Source organism: Ursus americanus, chromosome 2 (assembly GCF_024610735.1).
Source record: "Ursus americanus isolate L20-20 chromosome 2, mUrsAme1.1.p, whole genome shotgun sequence".
Taxonomy (NCBI): domain Eukaryota; kingdom Metazoa; phylum Chordata; class Mammalia; order Carnivora; family Ursidae; genus Ursus; species Ursus americanus.
In genome coordinates, this window is record NC_142128.1 from 101,477,366 (window position 1) to 101,500,173 (window position 22,808).

The 22,808-nt window shown below is 44.5% G+C and overlaps 1 protein-coding gene across 1 annotated transcript in view; it reads left to right on the top strand.

Annotated features, from left to right (window-relative positions):
• Window positions 1-22,808, top strand: part of LOC123791548 (kinesin-like protein KIF28) — a 67,120-nt gene that overhangs the window by 23,664 nt on the left and 20,648 nt on the right. The window contains exons 5-11 of the mRNA XM_045796427.2: window positions 3,951-4,175; window positions 14,145-14,299; window positions 17,723-17,834; window positions 19,034-19,101; window positions 20,756-20,865; window positions 21,412-21,533; window positions 22,718-22,808. Of these exons, the coding sequence (XP_045652383.2) occupies window positions 3,951-4,175; window positions 14,145-14,299; window positions 17,723-17,834; window positions 19,034-19,101; window positions 20,756-20,865; window positions 21,412-21,533; window positions 22,718-22,808 (883 nt within the window). The remainder of the gene's footprint in view (window positions 1-3,950; window positions 4,176-14,144; window positions 14,300-17,722; window positions 17,835-19,033; window positions 19,102-20,755; window positions 20,866-21,411; window positions 21,534-22,717) is intronic.

Consider the following 22,808-nt stretch of genomic DNA (forward strand, 5'->3'; position numbering starts at 1 on the left):
GGCTATTAACCTAGCATAATACTTTCTAGCTCCATCCATGTCATTGCGAATGGCAAGATTTCATTCTTTTTTATGGCTGAGTAATGTTCCATTGTCTCGATAGATAGATAGATAGATAGATAGATAGATAGATAGATAGATAGATAGATAGATATAGATATATATATAGAGAGATACACACACACACACACACACACACACACCACTTCTTTACCCATTCATCAGTCGATGGACACTTGAGGTTTCCATAATTGGTCTTTTGTAGATAATGCTGTTATAAACATTGGGTGCATGTATCTCTTTGTATTAGCGTTTTTGTATTCTTTGGGTAAATACCCGGGAGTGCAACTGTTGGATCATAGGGTAGTTCTATTTTTTAACTTTTTGAGGAACCTCCAAACTGCCTTCCACAGTGGCTTACCCAACAGTGTATGAGGGTTCCCCTTTCTCCACATCCTCGCCAACATCTTTTGTTTCTTATGTTGATTTTAGCCATTCTGACAGGTGTGAGATGATATCATTGTGGTTTTTATTTGCAGTTCCTTGATGATGAGTGACGCCGAGCATCTTTTCCTGTGTCTGTTGGCCGTCTGGGTGTCTTCTTTGGAGAAATGTCTGTTCATGTCTTCTGCCCTTTTAAAAATTGAATTATTCATTTTTTGGGGGGTGTTGAGTTTTATAAATTCTTTCCATATTTTGGACACGAATCCTTTTAAATATCTTCTCCCATTCAGTAGGTTGCCTTTTAATTTTATTGATTGTTTCCTCTGCTGTGCAGAAGCTTTTTATTTGATGAAATCCCAACAATTTCTTTTTGCTTTTGTTTCCCTTGCCTCTAGAGACATATCTGGAAAGAAGTTGTTATGGCCTATGTCAAAGAGATTACTGCCTTTGTTCTCCTCTAGGATTTTTATGGTTTCCTGTCTCATATTTATGTCTTTAGTCCATTTTGGATTTATTTTTGTGTATCGTGTAAGAAAGTGGTCCAGTTTCATTCTTCTGCATATTGCTGTCCAATTTTCCCAACACCATTTGAAGAGACTGTCTTTTTTCCATTGGATATTCTTTCCTACTTTATCAAAGGTTAATTGACCATATAGTTGTGGGTTCCAAATGGGTTCTTATATTAAGGTCACTAAGTTTCTGTTTCCTCCAAGTTGCTAAGGCTCAGAAGACAGTGTGGCTCCTTTATCTCGTACCAATGACTTTGGGAGGACCTTTTAATTTCCTTTGTTACCAAGTTCTGGTGGGCCTCTCACTGTGGTCTCCCTACTGATATCTGTTTTTGATGATAGTCTGTCTGGAATTATGTTTCCTCATCTCTAAAAGAAGAGCACTGGACATCCTGGGGCGACTGGGTGGCTCAGTCGGTTAAGCATCTATCTGCCTTTGGCTCAGGTCATGATCCCAGGGTCCTGGGATTAAGCCCTACATTCGGGCTCCCTGCTCAGTGGGGAGCCTGCCTCTCCTTCTCCCTCTGCAGCTCTCCCCACTCATTCTCTCTCTCTCCTTCTGTCAAATACATTAAAATCTTTAAAAAAAATTGGATTCTTAGGAAGGAATCTTTCCATTTCTCATATTCTCGGACTCTCTGGTATTTTCCCACGAGGTACTACAGTCAATCAAAGTGAAGTTTATCAGGTACTTCTAATGTTTCAGACATCATACCAGACCCTGAAGATGAGTTAAACCTAGGACTTAATTCCCTCTATGGAAGAGTCTGGTGGGAGCTACAAGACCCTCTCCAGACAGTGATGCATTATGTGTGCACCACGAATGGCGAAGAGCAAGGGGCAGAGAGAAGGGAGTGCGTGACTACCTGGGATGTTTGGCAGCATTGGTCAATGCTGGACTTGGACTGGACCTCGAAAGATGTGGCGGAGTTTGGTGAGGCAGCAGGAAGGTTGGGGGCCCTGATAGGGGCACTTTAGGCAGGATTAGTTTTAACCAGTCCCAAAATACATGAGAGTGCATGGCATTTAAAGGAGCAGTAAGTACCCCGTGGAGCCAGAGTTGGATCCATGGCGGGGGCATCAGGACACAAAGCTAAAGATAGGCTCTGCCAAAAGTAAAGGGCCTTCCCGGCAGCAGCGGAGAATCCGTGGAGGATCTTACAGGGAAATCAGATAATTAGATTGGAATTCTAGAATAGTTCTCTAGCAACAGAGTGAAGTTGGATTTGAAGGTGTGTCAAATAGAGACAGAGTTAGGGGCTTTTCAGGAAAGCCCAGGTGAGTGAGGAAGGTCTTGCGACAATCATCAATTTTGATCTCTGGGCACAATACGATACATCTACTTAGCTTTTTTCTTTCTTCTTTTTAAAGATTTTATTTATTTGAGAGAGAGAGCATGAGAAGGAGAGAGAGCGAGCAAGCTGGGGGGAGGGTTAGAGGGAGAAGTCATCTCCCCACCGAGCAGGGAGCCCAATGCGGGACTCGATCCCAGGACCCTGGGATCATGACCTGAGCTGAAGGCAGAAGCTTAATGGACTGAGCCACCCAGGCGCCCTACTTAGCTATTTTCTGATAAGCCTTATTCAGTCCCATCTTCAGCCTTAGATGCCCCTTCGAATGATTTGTACGTTAGGGGAAAGGCTTCCTAGCTGTAGAAGTGGTCTCTGTTTTGATGTCTCCTTATCTCTGGCGCCTTACGTCCACTGTCTTAGTTTGGCTTGTCCCAACTTCAATCTGTAATCCTACCTTGGCTCTAGGATGAAAAGCTGCAGAATACCAGAGCTGGGGGAGAGCTCAGAGAGAACTTAATTCACCCCCTCCTATTATGAACACTGGGAAAGTAAGAGATTTTCTGAAGCACTCCCATGTTAGAGGCAGAACCAGGACCGAGAACCCAGGTCTTCAGGCTCCCAGTCCAGACCTCTCTGCACCATATAACACCAACTACCCTTCTGGGAACTCTGGCTCTCCCTGAATCCCCCAGGAGGACCTACTTGACCTTGTCAGAGGTGGCTTTTCTTGGATGAGAGGCAACATGGGCTTTCACCAGAAGCCATGGTCTAGGTGTGACATCTCACAAATCTCCAATAATAAGATCCAAAGAATCACCCATATTCTCCTGTTCGGTTTGACTGTAGCGAGTACTGTTTGGACTGAATCAGTGTCCCTTGGATGTAGAGAGTTCAGGGTGGTGGCATTTGTGGGCGCGTCATCTCACGTTGGCAGACCGCGCCTTCTGCTTGCATTAGGTACTTAGAATGTTACTATCTGCTATGTATTTTTATTTTCATTTCTCACTGTTCCCCATAAAATAAGACTTCATTACTTTGTAACAGAGAATTTGCGATAATTCAGAGGGGCTAGGAGAGTGTATTTTTATATTAAACACAAAGGCGTTGCTAATCCAATAAAAACAGTTAACAAGATTCCTAGGTGAATGTTTATGTCAATACGAGGGTAAGAGTTTCAAGCACAAATGTCTTAGAAGCACCTGTTGAGACCCAGACACCTGTGCATACCTACTCCAGTATTCTATCCTGCTGCAGAAGCAGCTCGACGGCACCCTACCTGCGATGTATGAAACATTATTTGTTAGCCTAGCTCTGGTTATACCGTTCTGTCAAAAATCATTCACTGAGTGTCTCTTCTACTTTGGGAACTATGTCAGGATCTCCTAGGAAAAAACCTTGGTCCCACCCAAAGCGAGTTCACAGGCTCATTGGAGTGCTTAGGTACTAGAAAATACTAGAACTGAGTTTTAAAAAAATTATGATTACATCACTTATTATCACAGTTTTCCCTCCTGTTTGCCATTCCCCTATTTCTTACTTACCTAAATTATGAGCTGGTTTGGTGCCTACAGAAATTTAACATTTATTCATTCATCTAATATGTTTTTATTGAGCACTTAATATATTCTAGGCAGAGGTATAACCGTGAAGTAAATACCAATCCCTGCCTTCCTGAAGTTTACACTATTTATAATCTTTTCCACAGATAAGAGACTTGCTATCTAGAACCAAGAAGCCTGGGGGACTAAAAGTCAGAGAAGATCAACAGCTGGGCTTCTATGTGGATGGCCTGAAGTCAGTGCCCTGTGAGAACTATGCACAGATTGAAAGGTTGATGGAACAAGGGACAAAAATACGGACCACAGCATCGACGAACATGAATGCCAGCAGCAGCCGGTCTCATATGGTTATTACCATTCAGTTCAAGCAGGTGAGACTCGTGGGAAGGCTGCTGTCCCAGTTTCCCACCAAGCATGGTCCAGGGGAAGGGTTCCCAGTGGCATGATGAGTTGGGGAGTATTGTGGAATCCTTTCAGATTTGACCTATGGATTAAGGTGGCTACTTCCAACCAGGAGCTATGGGGTTAGAAACAGTAGAAAGTGAGGCACTTTCTCTTTTCCTACCTGCCCACATCCCTGCCTCACCCAGGCTCCCCATGATGATGATGACCAGCTTTCAGATCCATGAGCCTAGAGAACCACCAGATACTGAACAGCCTTTCTGATGCTTGGAAGTAGCAAGATAAGGTCTTTGAAACTAGCTAATTCATGTAACTCTCCACTAACTAGAATTTTTGACAAAACCGAGCACATTTTCTTCTCCTCCATACTTCTTGCTAGATATCAGAGAGTGAGGTCTAGATCGCCACCAGTCTGATTCACAAATAGGTATTTACAAAGGCTGGGTAAACATGACAGTTAGCTATGATTTCACCACCTCTGTTCTCTAAGCCGCAGCCCTAGTAATAGATAGAATGGTGATAAATGAAGATTACCCTGCTTTAACCAGGAATAGCGGGAAAACACTGGACTATATCTGATTCTTTATTTGTCAGCTTTGAAACATCAGGGAGTAATTTACTCATCCTTAGTCTCAGTTTCCTATTCTGTAAAATGAGACAAACAGCTATCCTGGAGGAGTGCTGGGAAGCTTAGAGAAGAACCTGCATTTTAAAGAACAGTGAAGGATAACTGGGAAGATGGCAGAGAGGTCTCTGAAGTCACCTCCTTCCACTGACACACAGAGGCAACAACTGTGCATAATCCCACTCAGTCTGGAAACAACCCGAAGACTGGCAGAACAGCTCTTCCACGGCTAAAGATGTAAACAGAAACCCACACTGAGAAGAGTAGGAGGGGCAGAGACCTAGCTGGAAACCAAACCCCAGGCTCAGCAATCCTCAAGCAAGAAGGATATCACGGGCACCAAGGTATTTCTTGAGGAGCCAGGGTAACAAGCTTTACATCAGGCACACCCTGCCCTGGGGACCTGCTCCAGAAAGACAAGCCTTATAACATCAGGCTTTGAAAATGAGTGAACTCAACTCTGGGAGAGGCGGAGGGCTAGAAGAAACTGAGAGTCCACTCCTAAAGGGCCAGCAAACTCCATCATGCACTGTGAGACCCAGCACAGAAGCAGTAGTTTAAAAAGTGCCTGGGTTTTACATGAAGAAGATTTATTGACTAATTTTAGGGCATGTGCAAGAGGATCAGAGATCCGTAGGCGCTTTCTCAAGGAACAAGAGTGCTGAGGGTACAGTTTTTCTTTACCTCCTTCAGCCTAGCTGGTCAATCCTTGTGGGAGCCAGTTCTGATACACTCCACCTACCTTCTTAATACTGTTTGTCTTGCTCTGGTGTTGCCCTCTGGGCACACCCCTAGCACCCCACCCCAGAGGCACCCCTCCAAAGAGACTCCTTCCCCAAGGAGAAGGGGAGCTAGCCTTGAGCACCAGCACACCTGTAGCAGCTACAGCCGGGCCTCTCAGCAAGCTGTCCTGGGGGCCAGCTCTGCCCATCAGTGCACCCACAGCCGGTATGTCCAGTCACACAGGAGGTGCACACAGCCCACACAATAGACATCCCTGAAGAGCCTGGTTCTGCTGATGGTGGGGGGAAGGGGGGGGGCAGGATTGTGCTGCTGGGTCCCTACAGGGTGCCTTCTATACAAGACCACTACTGTCAAGACCAGGAGACATAGCTAACCTACTTAATACACAGAGACAAAGAGTCAGACAAAACCAAGAGACGGAAAAATATGTTCCAAACAAAAGAATGAGACAAAACACCAGTAAAAGAACTAAATAAAATGGAGATAAGCAATCTGCCTGATAGAGTTCAACTTGAGACAGGTGCTCCTCAGACTGGAGAGAAAAATGGATGAGCTCAGTGAAAACTTCAACAAAGAGATAGAAATACAAAAAGAACCAATCCTAGCTGGGGAATACAATAACTAAAATGAAAAATACACTAGGAGGAATCAACAGCAGATTGGAGGATGCAGAACAACTGATCAGCAATCTGCAAGATGGAGGGGGGGGTGGTGGAAAGTACACAGCTGAACAGCAATCCAAAAAAAAAAAAAAAAAAAACAAGGCAGAAAGAATTTTTCAAATGAGCATAGGTTGTGAGACCTCTGGGACAACACCCAGCATACTAACACTTGCCTTATTGGGGTCCCAGAAAGAGAAGAGAGAGAGAAAGGGGCAGAAAATGTATTTGAAGAAATAATACCTGAAAACTTCCCTAACCTTGAGGAAAAAACAACAACAAAAAATAGATATCCAGGTCTAGGAAGCACAGAGAGCCCCAAACAAGATGAACCCAAAGGACTCCACATTAAGACACATAATAATTAAAATGTCAAAAATTAATAATAAAAGGGGAATCTTGGGGCGCCTGGGTGGCACAGCGGTTAAAGCGTCTGCCTTCGGCTCAGGGCGTGATCCCGGCGTTATGGGATCGAGCCCCACATCAGGCTCCTCCGCTATGAGCCTGCTTCTTCCTCTCCCACTCCCCCTGCTTGTGTTCCCTCTCTCGCTGGCTGTCTCTATCTCTGTCAAATAAATAAATAAAATCTTTAAAAAAAAAATAAATAAAAGGGGAATCTAAAGGACAGCAATAGAAAAACAAATTGGTATATACATGGGAAACCCCATAAAGCTCTCAGCTGATTTTTCAACAGAAACTTGGCAGACCAGAAAAGAACGCCATGATATATTCAAAGTTCAGAAAGGAAAAAACCAAAACCATGAATTCTCTACCCATCAAGGTTATGATTCAGAACTGAAGGAGAGATAAAGAGTTTCCAGGACAGGGGCACCCAGGAGGTTCAGTCAGTTAAGCATCTGCCTTTGGCTTGGGTCATGATCTTGAGGTCCTGGGATCGAGCCCCGCATTGGCCTCCCTGCTCAGTGGGGAGTCTGCTTCTCCCTCTCCCTCTGCTGCTCCCCCCTGCTCATGCTAATAAATACATAAATAATCTTTAAAAAAAAAAGTTTCCAGGATAAACAAAATTAAAGGAAATCATTACCATTACACTGGCCTTATAAGAAATGTTAAAGCAACTTCTTTAAATGGAAAAGAAAAGGCTCTAACAAGAAGAAAATTGTGCAAGGAAAAAAATGCCATTGGCAAAAGCAAACATACAGTAAAGGTGATAAATCAATCACTTCTAAAGCTAGTATGAAGGTTCCAAGGCAAAGGTAGTAAACTTAATTACATATAAATTATATATACAAAAATCAGTTAAGGGATACATAACATTTAAAAATGTAAAATATGACACCATACACATAAAACATGCAGGGGGAGGGAAAAAGTAGAGCTTTGAGAATGTGTTTGAACTTCAGCAATCATTAACTTAGTATAGACCGTTATTTACATTGAATGTTATATGTGAACCTCATAGTGACCACAAACCAAAAACGTGTAAGATACACAAAAAATAAAAAAGAAAGGAACCCAAGCAAAACACTGAAGAAAACTATCAAATCACAAAGGAAGAGAGCAAGAGAACAGAACAGAGAATTACAAAAACATCTGGAAAACAATTGACAAAATAGCAAGAAGTATATACCTATCGATTATTACCTTAAATGTAAATGGACTAAATGCTCCAATTAAAAGTCATAGGGTGACTGAATGGATTAAACACACACACACACACACACACACACACACACACACACAAGACCCATGTATATGCTGCCTACAGGGATTCACTTTAGACATAAAGAGACATACAGACTGAAAGGGAAAAGATGGAAAAAGATATTCCGTGCAAATGGAAGGAAAAAAAAATACGATGGTAGACAAACTGACTTTAAAACAAAGACTGTGGGATGCCTGAGTGGCTCAGTCGGTTAAGCATCTACCCCCGGCTCAGGCCATGATCTCAGGGTCCTGGGATCGAGTCCTGCGTCCAGCTGCCTGCTCATTTGGGAGTCTGCTGCTTCCTCTCCCCCACACCAGCTCATGTGTGCACACGCTCTCTCTCTCAAATAAATAAAAATCTTAAAAAAAAGAAGAAGACTATAACAAGAGACAAAGAAGGGCATTACATAATGATAAAAGGATCAATCTAACAAGAGGATATAACAATTGTAAATCTCTCTGCACCCAATAGAGGAGCACCTAAATTTATAAAGCCAGTAGTAAGAGACATAAAGGGAGAAACTGACAGTAATACAGTAATAGAAGGGGACCTTAATACCCCACTCCTGCCAGTGGACAGATCACGCAGACAGAAAATCAACAAGGAAAGAGTGGCTTTGAATGACACATGTAACCAGAGGGACTTAACAGCTACATTCAGAACATTTCATCCTAAAGCAGCAGAATACACATTCTTCTCAAGTGTCCATGGAACATTCTCCAGGATAGATTTCATGTTAGGCCACAAAACAAACCTTCATAAATGTAAAGAGTTTGAAATCATATCAAGCATCTTTTCTGACCACAATGGTACGAAACTACAAATCAACTATAAGAATAAAACTGGAAAAAAACACAAACAGATGTTAAACAACATGCTACTAACCAATCAATGGGTCAACGAAGACGTCAGAGAGGAAATAAATAATACATGGAGATCGGGACGCCTGGCGGCGCAGTCAGTTAAGCATCTCATTCCTGGTTTCAGCTCAGGTCATGATCTCAGGGTCATGAGATCAAGCCTTGTGTTGGGCTCTGTGCTCAGTGGGGAGTCTGCTTGAGATTCTCTCTCTTCCTCTCCTTCTTTCCACTCCCCACTCATTCTCTCTCTCTCTCTCTCCCTCTCAAATAAACAAGTAAATACCTTAAAAAATGCATGGAGACAAATGAAAATGGAAACATCATGGTTCAACATCTTTGGGATGCAGCGGTGCTTGGGTGGTTTAGTCAGTTAAGTGTCTGACTCTTGATTTTGGCTCAGGTCATGATCTTGGGGTCCTGAGATCAAGCCCGTCATCAGGCTCTGCACTCACCTGGGAGTCTGTTTGTCCCTCTCCCTCTGCTCCTTCCCTGCTTGTATTGTCTCTCTCTCATATGAATAAATAAAATCTTTTAAAAAATCTTTTGGGGGGCACCTGGGTGGCTCAGTCAGTTAAGCATCTGTCTTTGGCTCAGGTCATGATCTCAGGGTCCTGGGACCAAGCCCCACATTGGGCTCCCTGCTCAGCAAGGAGCCTGCTTCTCCCCCTCCCACTCCCCCTGCTTCTGCTCTTTCTCTGTCAAATAAATAAATAAAATCTTAAAAAAATCATCTTTGGGCTGGAACAAAAGCACTTCTAAGAGAGAAGTTTACAGTGACACAAGCCTACCTCAAGAAACAAGAAAAATATTAAATAAACAACCTAACCTTACACCTAAAGAAATTAAAAAAAAAGAACAAAAGTCAACCTTGTAGAAGGATAGAAATAGTAAAGATCAAAGCCAAAGTAAATGAAATAGAGGTTAAAAAAAAGAAAATATCTATGAAATTAAGAGCTGATTCTTTGAAGAGAAAAAAAAATCAATAAACCTTTAGCCAGCCTCATCAACAAAAAAAGAGAGAAGACCTACATAAATAAAATCAGAAAGGAAAGAGAAGTCCAACAGACATCACAGAAGTACAAAGGATTATAAGAGACTACTACAAAAGATTATACACCAACAAATTGGACAACCTAGAAGAAATGGATAAATTCCTAGAAACATACACTCTTCCAAGTCTAAATCAGGAAGAAATAGAAAATCTGAGCAGACCAACTGCTGGTAACAAAAGTGAATTTGTAATCAAAGAACTCCCAAAAAACAAAAGTACACGAATGGATGGCTTCACTGATGAATCCTACCAAACATTTATTTTGTTTATTTTTTAAAAAGATTTATTCACTTATTTGAGAGAGAGAGAGTGTGTGTGTGTGAGAGAGAGCATGCATTGGGGGAGGGGCAAAGAGAGAGGGAGAGAATCTCAAGCAGGCTCTCCTCTGAGCACAGAACCTGACGAGGGGCTTGATCTCACAACCCTGAGATCATGACCTGAGCTGAAATCAAGAGATAGACACCCAACTGACTGAGCCACCCAGTCGTCCCTTTACTAAACACTTAAAGAAGTGTTAATATCTTTTGCAAACTATTCTAAAAAAATAGGAAAGAAAGCTTTGAAATTCACACAATGAGGCCAGTATTATCCAGAGGTGCAAAATAAAATAAAATAAAATAAAAAAGTTACAGATCAATATCCCTGATGAACATAGAGCAAAAATCTTCAACAAACCAAATTCAACAATACATTAAAAGTATTGCTCCCCACAAATCAAGTGGGATTTGCTGCAGGGATGCAAGGATGTTTCAATATTTGCAAATCAATGTGATGCACCGTATTAACAAACTGAAGGATAAAATCATATGATCATCTTAATAGATGCAGAAGAAAGCATTTGATAAAACTTAACATATGTTCATGATGAAAAGTCTCAACAAAGTGGATTTAAGGGGAACAACTCAACATACATAATAAAGTCCATATATGCCAAACCCACAGCAGCTAGCATCATACTCAATGGTGAAAAACTAAAGGCTCCATTCTTGCCACTTTTATTCAACATAGTACTGGAAGTCCTAGCCAAGGCAATCAGACATAGAAAAGAATAAAAGGCATCCAAAAAAGGAAGAAGTAAAATTTTCATTATTTGTAGGTAAGATGATACTATACATAGAATACTCTAGACTACCAAAAAACTATTAGAATTAATAAATGAAATCGCTAAAGTTATAGGATACAAAATTAATACACAAAAATCTATAGATTTCTATTTCTATACATTGATAATGAGCTAGCAGAAAGAGAAATTAAGAAAACAATTCCACTTACAATTCTATCAGAAAGTATAAAATACCGAGGACTAAATTTAACCAAGGAGGTAAAAGAAATGTCTTCTGAAAACTACAAGACATTGATAAAAGAAATTGAAGAAGACAGACATTCCATGCTCATGGGCTGGAAGAACAAATATTGTTAAAAGGTCTACACTACCCAGATCGAGCTACAGATTCAATGCAATCCCCATCAAAATACCAATACTATTTTTTAAAAAAGATTTTATTTATTTATTTGACAGAGACAGAGACAGCCAGCGAGAGAGGGAACACAAGCAGGGGGAGTGGGAGAGGAAGAAGCAGGCTCATAGCAGAGGAGCCTGATGTGGGGCTCGATCCCATAACGCCGGGATCACGCCCTGAGCCGAAGGCAGACGCTTAACCGCTGTGCCACCCAGGCGCCCCCCAATACTATTTTTTATAGAACTAATAATCCTAAAATTTGTATGGAACCACAAAAGACTCCAAATAGCCAAAGCAATCTTGAGAAGGAGGAATAAAGCTGGAAGAATTGCAATCCCAAATTTCAAACTATACTACAAAGCTATAATAAGGAGAATGGTACTGTCACAAAAACAGACCCATAGATCAATGGAACAGAATAGAGAGCCCAGAAATAAACCCACAGTCTTATGGTCAATTAGTCCATGACAAAAGAGGCAAGAATATACAATGGGAGAAAAGACAGTCTCTTCAATAAATGGTGTCAGGAAAACTGGCCAGCTATGTGCAAAACAACAAAACTGGACCACTTTCTAACACCATACACAGCAATAAATTCAAAATGAATTAAAGACCTTAGAGTGATAACTGAATCTATATAAGGAAAAAAGGAAACATGGGCAGTAAACGCTCAGACAACAGTCTTAGCAATATTTTTCTGGATCTATCTCTGCAGACAAGGGAAACAAAAGCAAAAATAAACAATTGGGACTACAGCAAAATAAAAAGTTTTTGTACAGCAAAGAAACCCCTCAACAAAATGGAAAGGCAACCTACAGAATGGGAGAAGATGTTTGCAAACGGCATATCCAAGGAGGGGTTAGTATCCAAAATACATAAAGAATTTATACAAATCAACATCAAAATCAAAACAAAAACCAGTCCGATTTAAAAATTGGACAGAGGGTCTGAATAGACATTGTTCCAAAGAAGACATACAGACACATGAGAAGATGCTCGACATCACTCATCACCATGGAAACGCAAATCAAAACCACATGAGATGCCACCTCCCACCTGTCAGAGTGGCTAGAATAAAGAACGCAAGCAACGACACGTGTTGGCGAGGGTGTGGAGGAAGGGGAGCCCTTGTCCGCCGTTGGTGGGAATGCAAACTGGTTGCAGCCACTGTGGAAAGCGGTGTGGAGGCTCTTCAAAAAATTGAAAATAGAAATAGCATGACGATTCAGTAATTCCACTGCTGAGTACTTATCCAAAGAAAACGACAACACTATGTCAAAAAGATACAGGCATCTCAGTATCGACGGCAGCATCACTGACCACAGCCAAGATACGGAAACAACTTAAGTGTCCATTGATACCATGTGGTACATATACTCAATGGGATATTGCTTAGCTTTAAAAAAGAATGAAATCTTCTCTTTCAGGACAACATGGATGGACCTAGAGGGTATTATGCTGAGTGAAGTAAGTCCGACAGAGAAAGAAAAATACCGCATGACTTCACTTGTATGTGAAATCTTAAAACACAAGACAAAAGAACAAATAGACACAAATAGAAACAGGCTCGTAAATAGAGCTGGTGGTTGCCCGTGGGGAGGGTTTGGAAGGACGGGTGGAATAGGTGTAGGGGATTAAGAGGTAGACACTTCCAGCTAGAAGACAAGTCAGTCACAGGAATGAAAAGTACAGCATAGAGAGTACAGTCAGTAATATTGTAATGACGTTGTATGGTGACAGATGGCAACTCCACTCATTACGGTGAGCATTTTGTAACATATGTAATTGTCAAATCACTATGTTGTACACCTGAAACTATGGTAATGTTGCATGTCAATTGTACTTCTATTAAAAGTAAAAAAAAAAAAAAAAAAGGCGGGGGGGGCCCAGGGTCCCAGTTGGTTAAGTGTCTGACTCCTGGTTTCGGCTCAGGTCGTGATCTCAGGATCGTGAGATCGAGCTCCGTGTGGGGCTCCATGCTCAGCGGGCAGTTTGAGAGCACGTACATACTAAAAAATAAGAACTTTATAATCTTTAAGTACTATTTAAATGATTTTACATTAGTAACATTCACAAACTTTGTATATGGTTTGCCCTTTTTTAACTTGATTACGCTCTGCTACTGGTGTCGGTAATGATGTTAACACCTGTTACTGTATGCCGGGCATGGTTAGAAACATCACTTCTCTTATCCGTTACCCTCCTAACACCCCAATAATATGCTATGATCCCCGTTTTCCAACTAAGACAGGTGCAAGTGTGAAAGCTAGTTCTCACAGTCATGTAACCAGCAAGGGGATCTGTCGCATTCTAAAGTCCATGTTCTTTTCCCCTTCCTGCGTGACCACACACTCCTGAACAGTCCCTTATTTTGCAGATTTCCCTGTATTTTCTATTTAAAACGTTTGATCACAGAAATACAAGAGCAGCAATTGGTATCTAATATACCACTGAAAATAGCTTTGCAAAACTGGGAAGGAGCAACTGAGACATTTGGGCCTGATGATGTATTATTGTGAAATATCATTATAAAGATGGCTTTTTTTTTTTTTTTGAGAGAGAGAGAGAGTGAACAGAGGGTAGAGGGGCAGAGGTAGAGAATCTTAGGCAGGTTCTTTGACCAGTGGGTAATCTGACATGGAGCTTGATCTCACAATCCTGAGATCATGATCTGAGCTGAGACCAAGAGTTGGGCACTTAACTGACTGAGCCCCCCAGGTGCCCCAAAGGTAGCCTTTTAATTTATGAATTTCATTATATATTTTTGACTGTGAAGTACAACTAGAAAAAATGTTTTAAAAGTATGAACCAGATTGACTTCATATGTAGCCTGCTACCGTTGTAATAGCATGACTTGTGGCGTGTTCCTACAGGTTTTCCTAGACAGAGACCTCACCAAGCAATCCAGTATTAATTTGGTGGATTTAGCAGGAAGTGAAAGGCAGAAATCTTCAGGATCTGAAGGAGACAGACTGAAGGAAGGATCACGAGTTAACTTAAGTTTAACCAATTTAGGAAATGTTATCAGGTAAATAATTGGTGCACGGGTATTTACTTCTGCCATAAAAATGACCTCAGAAATAAAAAAAAATTCAGATTAATCATAGCCCTCGGTTCATGACCCACTGTTGTCATTGGCTTATACCTGGTCCTCCTATATATTTTATTTTAAACTTATTGCCTTTTAATAAAACTAAAAACACCAGTAAAGTCACCACCCTGCCCAAGAAATAGTTGGTATTTCTCTGCTATGCTCCCCTTGGAGGTAGCCGCCATCTTGAATTTTGCTAATCCCCTCTCTGTCCCTTTCTTCTTTCACCCTTTCTTATCACTTGTGAATATTATTAGGTAGTGGCACTCATTTTTGAAATGTACAAAAAGGGTAAAATATCATACTGTCTTTTGGATCTTTTTCTAAGTGATCAAAGTATAAATTATGTGAAGTACACAAATCTTAACTGTTCAGCTCAGTGAATTTTTTAATGTATATATCTATGTAATTACCACCCAGCCCAAGATATAGAACATTTCCCAAACCCAGAAAGCTCCCTCGTACCCTCCTCCCAGCTTTTACTCCCACCAAAAGAAACTGACCTTGGCCACTAAAAATTGGTTTTGCCTAATCATATTGATTTTCATCTAAATGTGACCATTTATAAGAGGTCACTGTCTTTTGCATCTGCTTCATTCACTAAGGACTGTGTCTATGAGACTATGTTTCTCATGCAGTGTATTAGCCCTTTTTCATTGCTATGTTGGATTCCATTGTAGAAAATATACCACAGTTCATTTATCCATTCTCCTATTGATGGACATTTCATTTGTACCCAGGTTTTGACAATTATGAAGAACATTGCTATGAACATTCTTGTACATATGCTTTGGGGAAAACAATTTTTCATTCCCCTCAAGGATACACCTCAGAACGTTATTAACAATACGTATCCATGTTACGTGTGGCTTTGGTTAAATTGCCTTTTGTTCTGTCACTAAACATTGTGTCTATGAGACTGCCTGTTGAAGTAGAAGTTGTTTCTTCTTTTTCATTGTGATGTAGGGCTCCCTTGTGGGAACATGCCGCAATTTCTTCATTTGTTCTCCCGTCAGTTGGCATTTTGATTGTTTCCAGGTTTGGGTTATTTGCTATTACAAATAGCGCTATTATGAACATTCTCGTACAAGTCACTGGGTATCAATATACTAAAGTTTCTCTTGAGTAGAGACAAAGGACTGAAATTGTTGGATTATTTGTAAGGTGTGTGCGATAACTTTTTTTTTTTTTTTTGGCAATACCTAACTTTTGACAGTGGGGACAAATTATTTTCCAAGTGTTTGGACCAATTTATACTTCCAGCCGCAATGTATAAAATATCTCATTGATCCACATCTTTTCTAAGGCTTAGTATTGTCACATTTCTTGATATTTACTAATTAAATGGTCTTACCATGGCCTTGACGTTCCTGGTTATTAGCAAGTTCGAGCATCATTCGATACGTTTACTGGCAATATGTCTCCTCTCAAAATACCTGTTCTGTCTTGCCTGTTAGTCTATTCAGTGACTGTCTTTTTATTGATTTTTAGGTGTTCTTTACATATTTTGTATTACTCTTTTCTCAGGTATATAATAAATATCTTTTCCCAGCAGCTAGCTTGTCTTTTCACTTTAAGGTGTCTATTGATGAGCAGAAATCATGGTGATGGTTTTTGTTTTGCATTTCTTGTGTCTTGTTTAAGAAAAGTAGAGTCCAAAAGCTATCTCCCTACATTTCACTTAATCTCCTATCCATCTGGAGTTGACTTCTGTGCGTAACGTAAGGTAGACATCTTTTTCATTATTTTTTCCTTACAGATTACCAATTTTTCCAGTTACACTTGTTGAATAGTCCCTCCTCTCCCCAGTGGATTTTCTGTGCTACTTCTATCATAGACCAAAAGTCAATATATTTTATTTGACTTTTTAATCTGTTCAACTGGTCAAAGCCTAAACATTAATAAATGCTTTATCCTCTTCCTGAATAATACAAAGATCTCCATCCTACATTTGTGATTGATAATATGTATTTTAATTCTATTCTTCTTTAACCCCAAAAGACATTATTATTTCTATTTTACACAGTGTTCATTTTTTAAGTTATTCACTCCTTCTTAAACCTCAAAGCTGCTAAGATCGTTTTCCTCCTGGTGGAAGGATATTCTGTAGAATTTCCTTCAGTGATCACCTGCTGATGGCAAATTCTGTTTTTGTTTGGTTGAAATGTCTTTATTTCACCCCAGGCTTGAAAGGTAATTTTGCTGGGTATATAATTCCAGGTGTGCAGGATTTTTTTTTCAGCTCATTAAGTTTATAGCCTGCTGTTTTCTGCTGGTCGTCTAATTGCTATTTCCTTGAAGACTATCTATCTTTCCCCCTAGCTGCTTTTAAGCTCTTCTGTTTCAATGTTCTCCAATTTCATTATGTTGCATTGGAGTGTGAATTTATTTATTCTGCTTGGAATTCCCTGGCTGCTATAGCTCCGTAGATTAGTGATTTTCATCAGGACTGGAAAGTTCTCAGCCATTACTTCTTGCATACTGTCTGTGCCCATTTATTTTCTCTCTTCTCTTCTGGAACTTCAACTAGACCATTTAAATCTTCTCACACTGTGCTCCATGATTTTTAACCTTCCTCGCTTGTTTCCCATCCCAATCTGGCTCGTCTCTTTTGAGCTATCTAGTTCACCAATTCCAGTTATAGTAGTGTCTAACTTGCTGTTACACCTGCCCGTTGTATCTTTCATTTTAATGACTGTATTTCTTTCCTTCTAGAAGATCATTTTGTTTCTTTTCCAAGTCTGCTAGATTCACTCCATAAATTCCTTGTCACTGTGATTATAACTTCCCATCAATGGGATTGCCTCCCTCCTCCTCCCCGCTCCTCAGTGACAACACTGCTATGTCTGCCGTCCCCAGGAGTGGGGTGGAGATTGGCACATTTGCTCATTCACACTTTCTCTGGTGCCTTGTCCTAACTTCGTGGGCTCTTCTGAAGGCGGTATGAGAGAAAAGCCTTGAGAACTGAAACCCGCTCCCCATTCTGGCCTTCACCCCGCCAGCTGGCCGCCCTCTTCCACAGACTGAAACTCTTCCTTATACACAGATTTAGAATAGTCTTCAGGCTCTTCCGGTTTTCCTCACAAGGTTTAGCGTGTGTTCCTCAGCTCTGGGCTTCCCTCTGTCTGTCATGGTCCCTCTGTCAGGGTTGAGCTCAGGGAGCAGCGGCCCAGGTGGTCAGCTGCGGCCTCCTCGTACAGAGGGCGTCTCGACTAGCAGGTTTTACTTGGAGTCATGTCTCAGGCTTAGGGGGTCCAAGGGGGGATAGGACGGGTGCTTCTGACTTATTCCCAGGGAGGCAGATTTCTTCTTGACATATATTTTTTTAACCGGTTGTTTCGTGTTTTCTTTCTCATTCAGCGCTCTGGCTGATGCGGCCACGGGGAGGAGAGTGCTGCACGTTCCCTACAGAGATTCTGTTCTGACCAAACTGCTCCAGCCAGCTCTGGGCGGCAACAGCAGAACTACTTTGGTAAGGTGGCTCTTACAGCCTGGGAGACCGACGTAGCTGTTGCGGTCATTGTCACAATTACGCTCCGCGTGCCGTGCTGTCACACTTGGCATTTACGTAGCACACTCCCGCCTAGCCCCTGACTCCTGGAACTCTTCCTACTACGATGTTCAGATATTGCTCCTTTTTGTTTTCTATGTTTTCTTTTCTATAGTTTTCAGGTTCTCTACACAGAACATTACTATTATTATCAGAAAAAAAATACGATTTCTCAAATCACACTGATAAGGTCATACTATTCCAACTCAGGGGTCATGTCAGGGCCAGACTGGAAATCAGTTCGACCACGTGTGAGACACAAGGCAGGAGTTTAACCTGGAGAGGAACCGAACCGTGGCATCTAAGCAGAGACCCCAGAGTCTTACTACTGAATGTTTGCCAAGTGGGTACAGTGCAGAGTGGGTTAAAAACGGGAGTCTCTGCTCTTCGGCTTCAGGTGTGGGAAGGAACCAAGCCGGGCAAGCTCTGCCTGCCTCCTGCCTGCCGTCCGGGTCGGGAGACAAATGCTCAAGCCCAGCCCGTTCCGTGCACGCTCTCCCAAATCCACAGCCAAAGACATCCTTGTTTTCTATCATTGAGTCCTGCCTAAGCATTTAAAATTATTTCAAAGTTTTTCTGGTGGTCTGTCTGCCCATGGGAACAACCCTCAAGAACCTGGAATTTAAAAAGGGCCCATAAGACGCTCAGAATGTTCGACTACAAAGTCAAGTCTAACGGGTGTGCAGGCTGAGGCCCTGACACCTTAACAGAGAAAGATGTGGTGGGGGGTCACTCAAAAGAGCACCTGCAAAGCCAACATCCAAGTGCTGGGTCCACTGTGGCTCCCATCCCATTTCCGGCACAATTCTCCTAACACCTGCTTTGCTCTCTTTCTAATGCGGGTCGGCTGAGACTCTTCCCTTGGAAGTGTTGCTGTGTGTGTTGTGAACTGGTGTCATGTGTCTGGGGTGTGTGTGTCGTGCACCTGAGGCGTGTGTGAGCTGTGTGTGGCGGGGGGGCGGGTAGAGGTGGGGTATAAGCGTGTGTCACATGCGTGTTCCGAGCTGTGAAGTCTGCACGCTACCGTGAATTACAAGCTGTTCTGTGAACGCCAGCCAGACGAGATCTACAACCACGCAGCCCTCTCAAATCACACGAGCTGAAGGGGCTGTGTCTTACAGATAGCAGCCATAAGCCCCGCTGACATCTGCTATGAAGAAACTTTGTCCACGTTAAGATATGCCGAAAGGTACGGGTGTGGATATTTACTACCCCTAGTGGCTTTCGGTTCCAGATCTGTCCCATTCTTCCAGTACCCCTTCTACGATGGGTTGGCAGCTGGGGAAGAGGCCCGGGCGGGGGTCAGGACAGAACGCTTCCTGGGGACCCGGGGCCCTTCTGAGCCTGTCACTTGGTCACTGTAGCTTGGCATGGGAGAGGCACCGGGGGCTGAACGGATGGGGGAGGGCTGATGCCAGTCCTGACGCGACTGGCATCGGTCTCCCTGTATTTTCCTGCCAAATAGCCTGGCTGTTCACACATTTCTCCCCTTGTCACATGGCCCACGGGGAGCGTGGCACGGCAGGCAGGGGACTTTTAAGCTAATGATGTTCGAGGTGACTCCCCCTCTTGGCACCCGCTCTCCAGCTCCATAGCTTCCCCTGGGCTCAGTCTCATTTCTCCAGGCCCCATGCATACGGATTACACTCTTCGGGGGTAGGCCTGGCGGTCATCGGTATCTCTTCCCAGGGAGGGGTCATCATCGCCAGGTTCCCTCTGTCCAGCGGGGCTGGGAAGCCAGTCCACACACTTAGCCCAGCCAGGGGGCTGCAGCCTAGACAGATTCCTGCTTCTCTGGACCCTTTTAAGAAAGATGAGGGTACAGGGCAAGGAAGCCTCCAAGCAGGTAGAAGCCACACGCTCGTCCCCCTTCCCTTTCACGTGGCAGACACAGAAGTCACCACCGAGACCCGCCTGTTGGGTTCAGACGGGACCTTGGGATTCTGGGCCTCCCCATCGCTCAGCTGCATCCCGTATCGAGGGAGGTGATTTCTCATCAGAGCCGGGGTGGAGAACACAGGCGATCAGGCATGAGCCACGCCAGACACGTGGCAGGTGCTCAACACCATAGCTGTTACTGAGTTACCAAGTCGTGGCCACTCGTCGGGGTCTTCCCTGGGCCCCGGGTCAGGGAGGGAGCCTTGCATTTCAGGGACGCATACGAGTGTCCTCCTGCCCCGGGCAGCCTCAAGACCGTGTTACACCATTAGACATTTCTTTCTGCATCAGCACGGCACGCTCAGATCTTTGGGTCAGTTCTGTCTCTCTGATTATCAGATGCAAATCTGTTGCCAGCAGATTTCATGTGAGAGACTATGTGATGCCGAGGAAGGGGAAGCAGCAGCTCAAAGTCCCGGGCTCTGAGCCCGGATCTGCCACGGGCTGTGGGACTTGGGGGCCCAGCCCTGGAGACCCTCTCTCCTTCAGGGAAAGGAGTAAGGTGGCCATCTCGAATTTCAGACGCAGAGCACATCAGGAACGCGTTAGCGTAAGTAGGTCCCAGGCAATACGCTGGAGCCCGCGAAAGAGTCAGCCCTCAGGACCCCCACTCGCCTGGGGCACGGGCAAGGCCACGTGGACAGCCCCCGGGGTTGAGTTAGGACAGTTGCAGCCGCCCTGACTGCGTAGACTCTCCCGCTAGTGAAGTCAGCCCAATCAGCCAAGTGCATTCAGGGCCCAGGACACTTCAGGGCCCAGCTGAGGGCCTGGTCGAGCTGCTCGTGTTTACCTGAGCCGTGCACGTAAGGTTGGAAGGCTGTAAGGCTCCTGCTTGGCCAGTTTCTGGCCCGTGCTCGGCAGAGGGGCCCCAGGCCTGAGTGTGTGTTCCTCTTTGCACGTGGAAGGGCTAAAAAGATCCAGAACAAAGCCGTGGTCAACACCTCGACGCTGATGAGAGAGTCAGAGGCAGAGAACAACAAAGCGCGGCTCTCATGTGGAAATTCCAGGATGGCAGGTAAACGGAGTCAGGAGTCAGTGCCCCGGTCCAGGCCAGCAGCAAGAAGGCTGGGCGTGGGATGGAGGGAGGGACTGGCTGCAGGCTCAGCATGGGGCTTGGTGGGTGAACACCTGCTTGGAATCCCTGGAGCCCTAGCCCAGGCCAGCCTCTGGGCACGTTTCGGCCCTGGCCTCAGGGAAACCCACTCTATTTTGAGGTAAACGCAGATTTGCATGCCGTTGTGAGAAATAACGGCCCTGCCCTTTCTGGACGGTCATTTCAGTCTCATTTTTATTGCCATTTTTATTCTGAAGCCACGGTTTCTACCGAGACTACTCTTTCCTTCCCAGAATTGCACGGCGGCCATCCGATGTTTATTCTACTGATGGCCTCATGCAGTTCAATGATGTTGGAGTCCTCAGAAACCTTAGCAGCAGCACCCCGACCGGCACCACTAATCCCTGGGGGCAGAAGTGATTGCAGCGCGCCCAGCTGGTTATTGGTTACCCTGCTCCTTGCCCTTGACATTGCACACCTGTTGCTGAGAATGCCTCCCCCTTCCAGAGCGGCCGGGCTGCCTGCTGGCAGAACAGGGGCCCGGGCTGCAGACGGGCCAGCCGACCTGGGCTTGCCAGCTGGAGCAGGCGCGGGAGGAGTGGCAGAAGCGGTACCGGGCCATCGCCCAGGTGAGCCCCACTGCCGCCCCACTGCCTCCCCTGCAGATTGCTGTCCCTGGTGGGAGCCTCACCGCCTTCCCAAGCATACACGGCCGCCTGGGCTGTGGCCAGGTGGATGATAGGGGTGGCTCCTATTTTCAGTGAACATGTCGTATGGGAGATGTGACAATGACTTACTTTCATGCTATCAGCAGGGATGAGAGGGAAGGAAGCCAAAAGGCTTGATGAGCGAGGCCAAGGGTAGTTTCAAGGTCATCAATAATTACAGTTCGGGGAGAATGTGAGGACTACAAACTGTGTTCTGGGAGCCTTATGGTGCCCCGGAAGCCTAGCGCCCACCCTGGCATTCGCCACTGGTATCAGATCCTAAGTGGGCTGCGATGTGAATTTCGGATGTGGCTCAGGGAGATGCCCTCTTGGTCCCCCAGCCACAGCACACTCCCACCGTGACCTGGCCCCCCAAAGCCACAGGCTCCGCAAAACCCCAAGTCCGGGGCCAGATTCGGAGCATAGCTCCAGGAAGCCAGGCTGAGTTAGGGCCCAAGGATTCTAGAGGCGTGGACAGTAACAACGGAAAAGGTTCTTACCCTCCTTACTCTCTATCAGAATTTCGAGACTTAAAAGCTTTCCTTGTGCCTGCCCCAGTCCTGGCCTATCGATCCTCTAGAGGTCCGAAGCCAGTCCGTACTGGACTCAGGGAGGAAACGCGTTCAGGTGACCGGGAGAGAGTCCTACGGCGTGTCACATTTTGTCATCAACGTCTGATGACCAGTGAGCTCGCCAGCAGGACGGGGGGAGCATGAGATGTAGGGGAGCAGACTTAGCGGAGGCCCAGGGAAGGATGAGGCAGGTGAGGCAGCCGCCTGGGGCATCAGGATGGCTGGGGGTGCAGGGGCAAGGGAGTCAGGGAGGAAGGGGCCGATCGATGCAGGGCAGCCGGGAAGGGGGAACAGCGTTGGAGAGTGGCTATGCTTTGTCCAGATGAACTCAGGCCCCCGAAGGCCGACCTGCCGAGGGTCTCACCCCTGCTCTGTCTAGCCAGCAGCCCCACCGGGCCTTCCTCAACTGGATTTGCTTTACGGGGTGATTTGACAGGATGCATAGACAAATGGCTTTGGTCTGAAGTGGATGGGACAGGAATGCTGCTCTCCCCTGAGCGTGCGAGCCCTAGGCCCTCTCCGTGTCTCCTCCAGGAGCGGCAGATGACGGAGACCTTCCCTCACCTTCTCAACGTCAATGAGGACCCACAGCTCACGGGTGTTCTCAAGTACTTCATTCAGACTG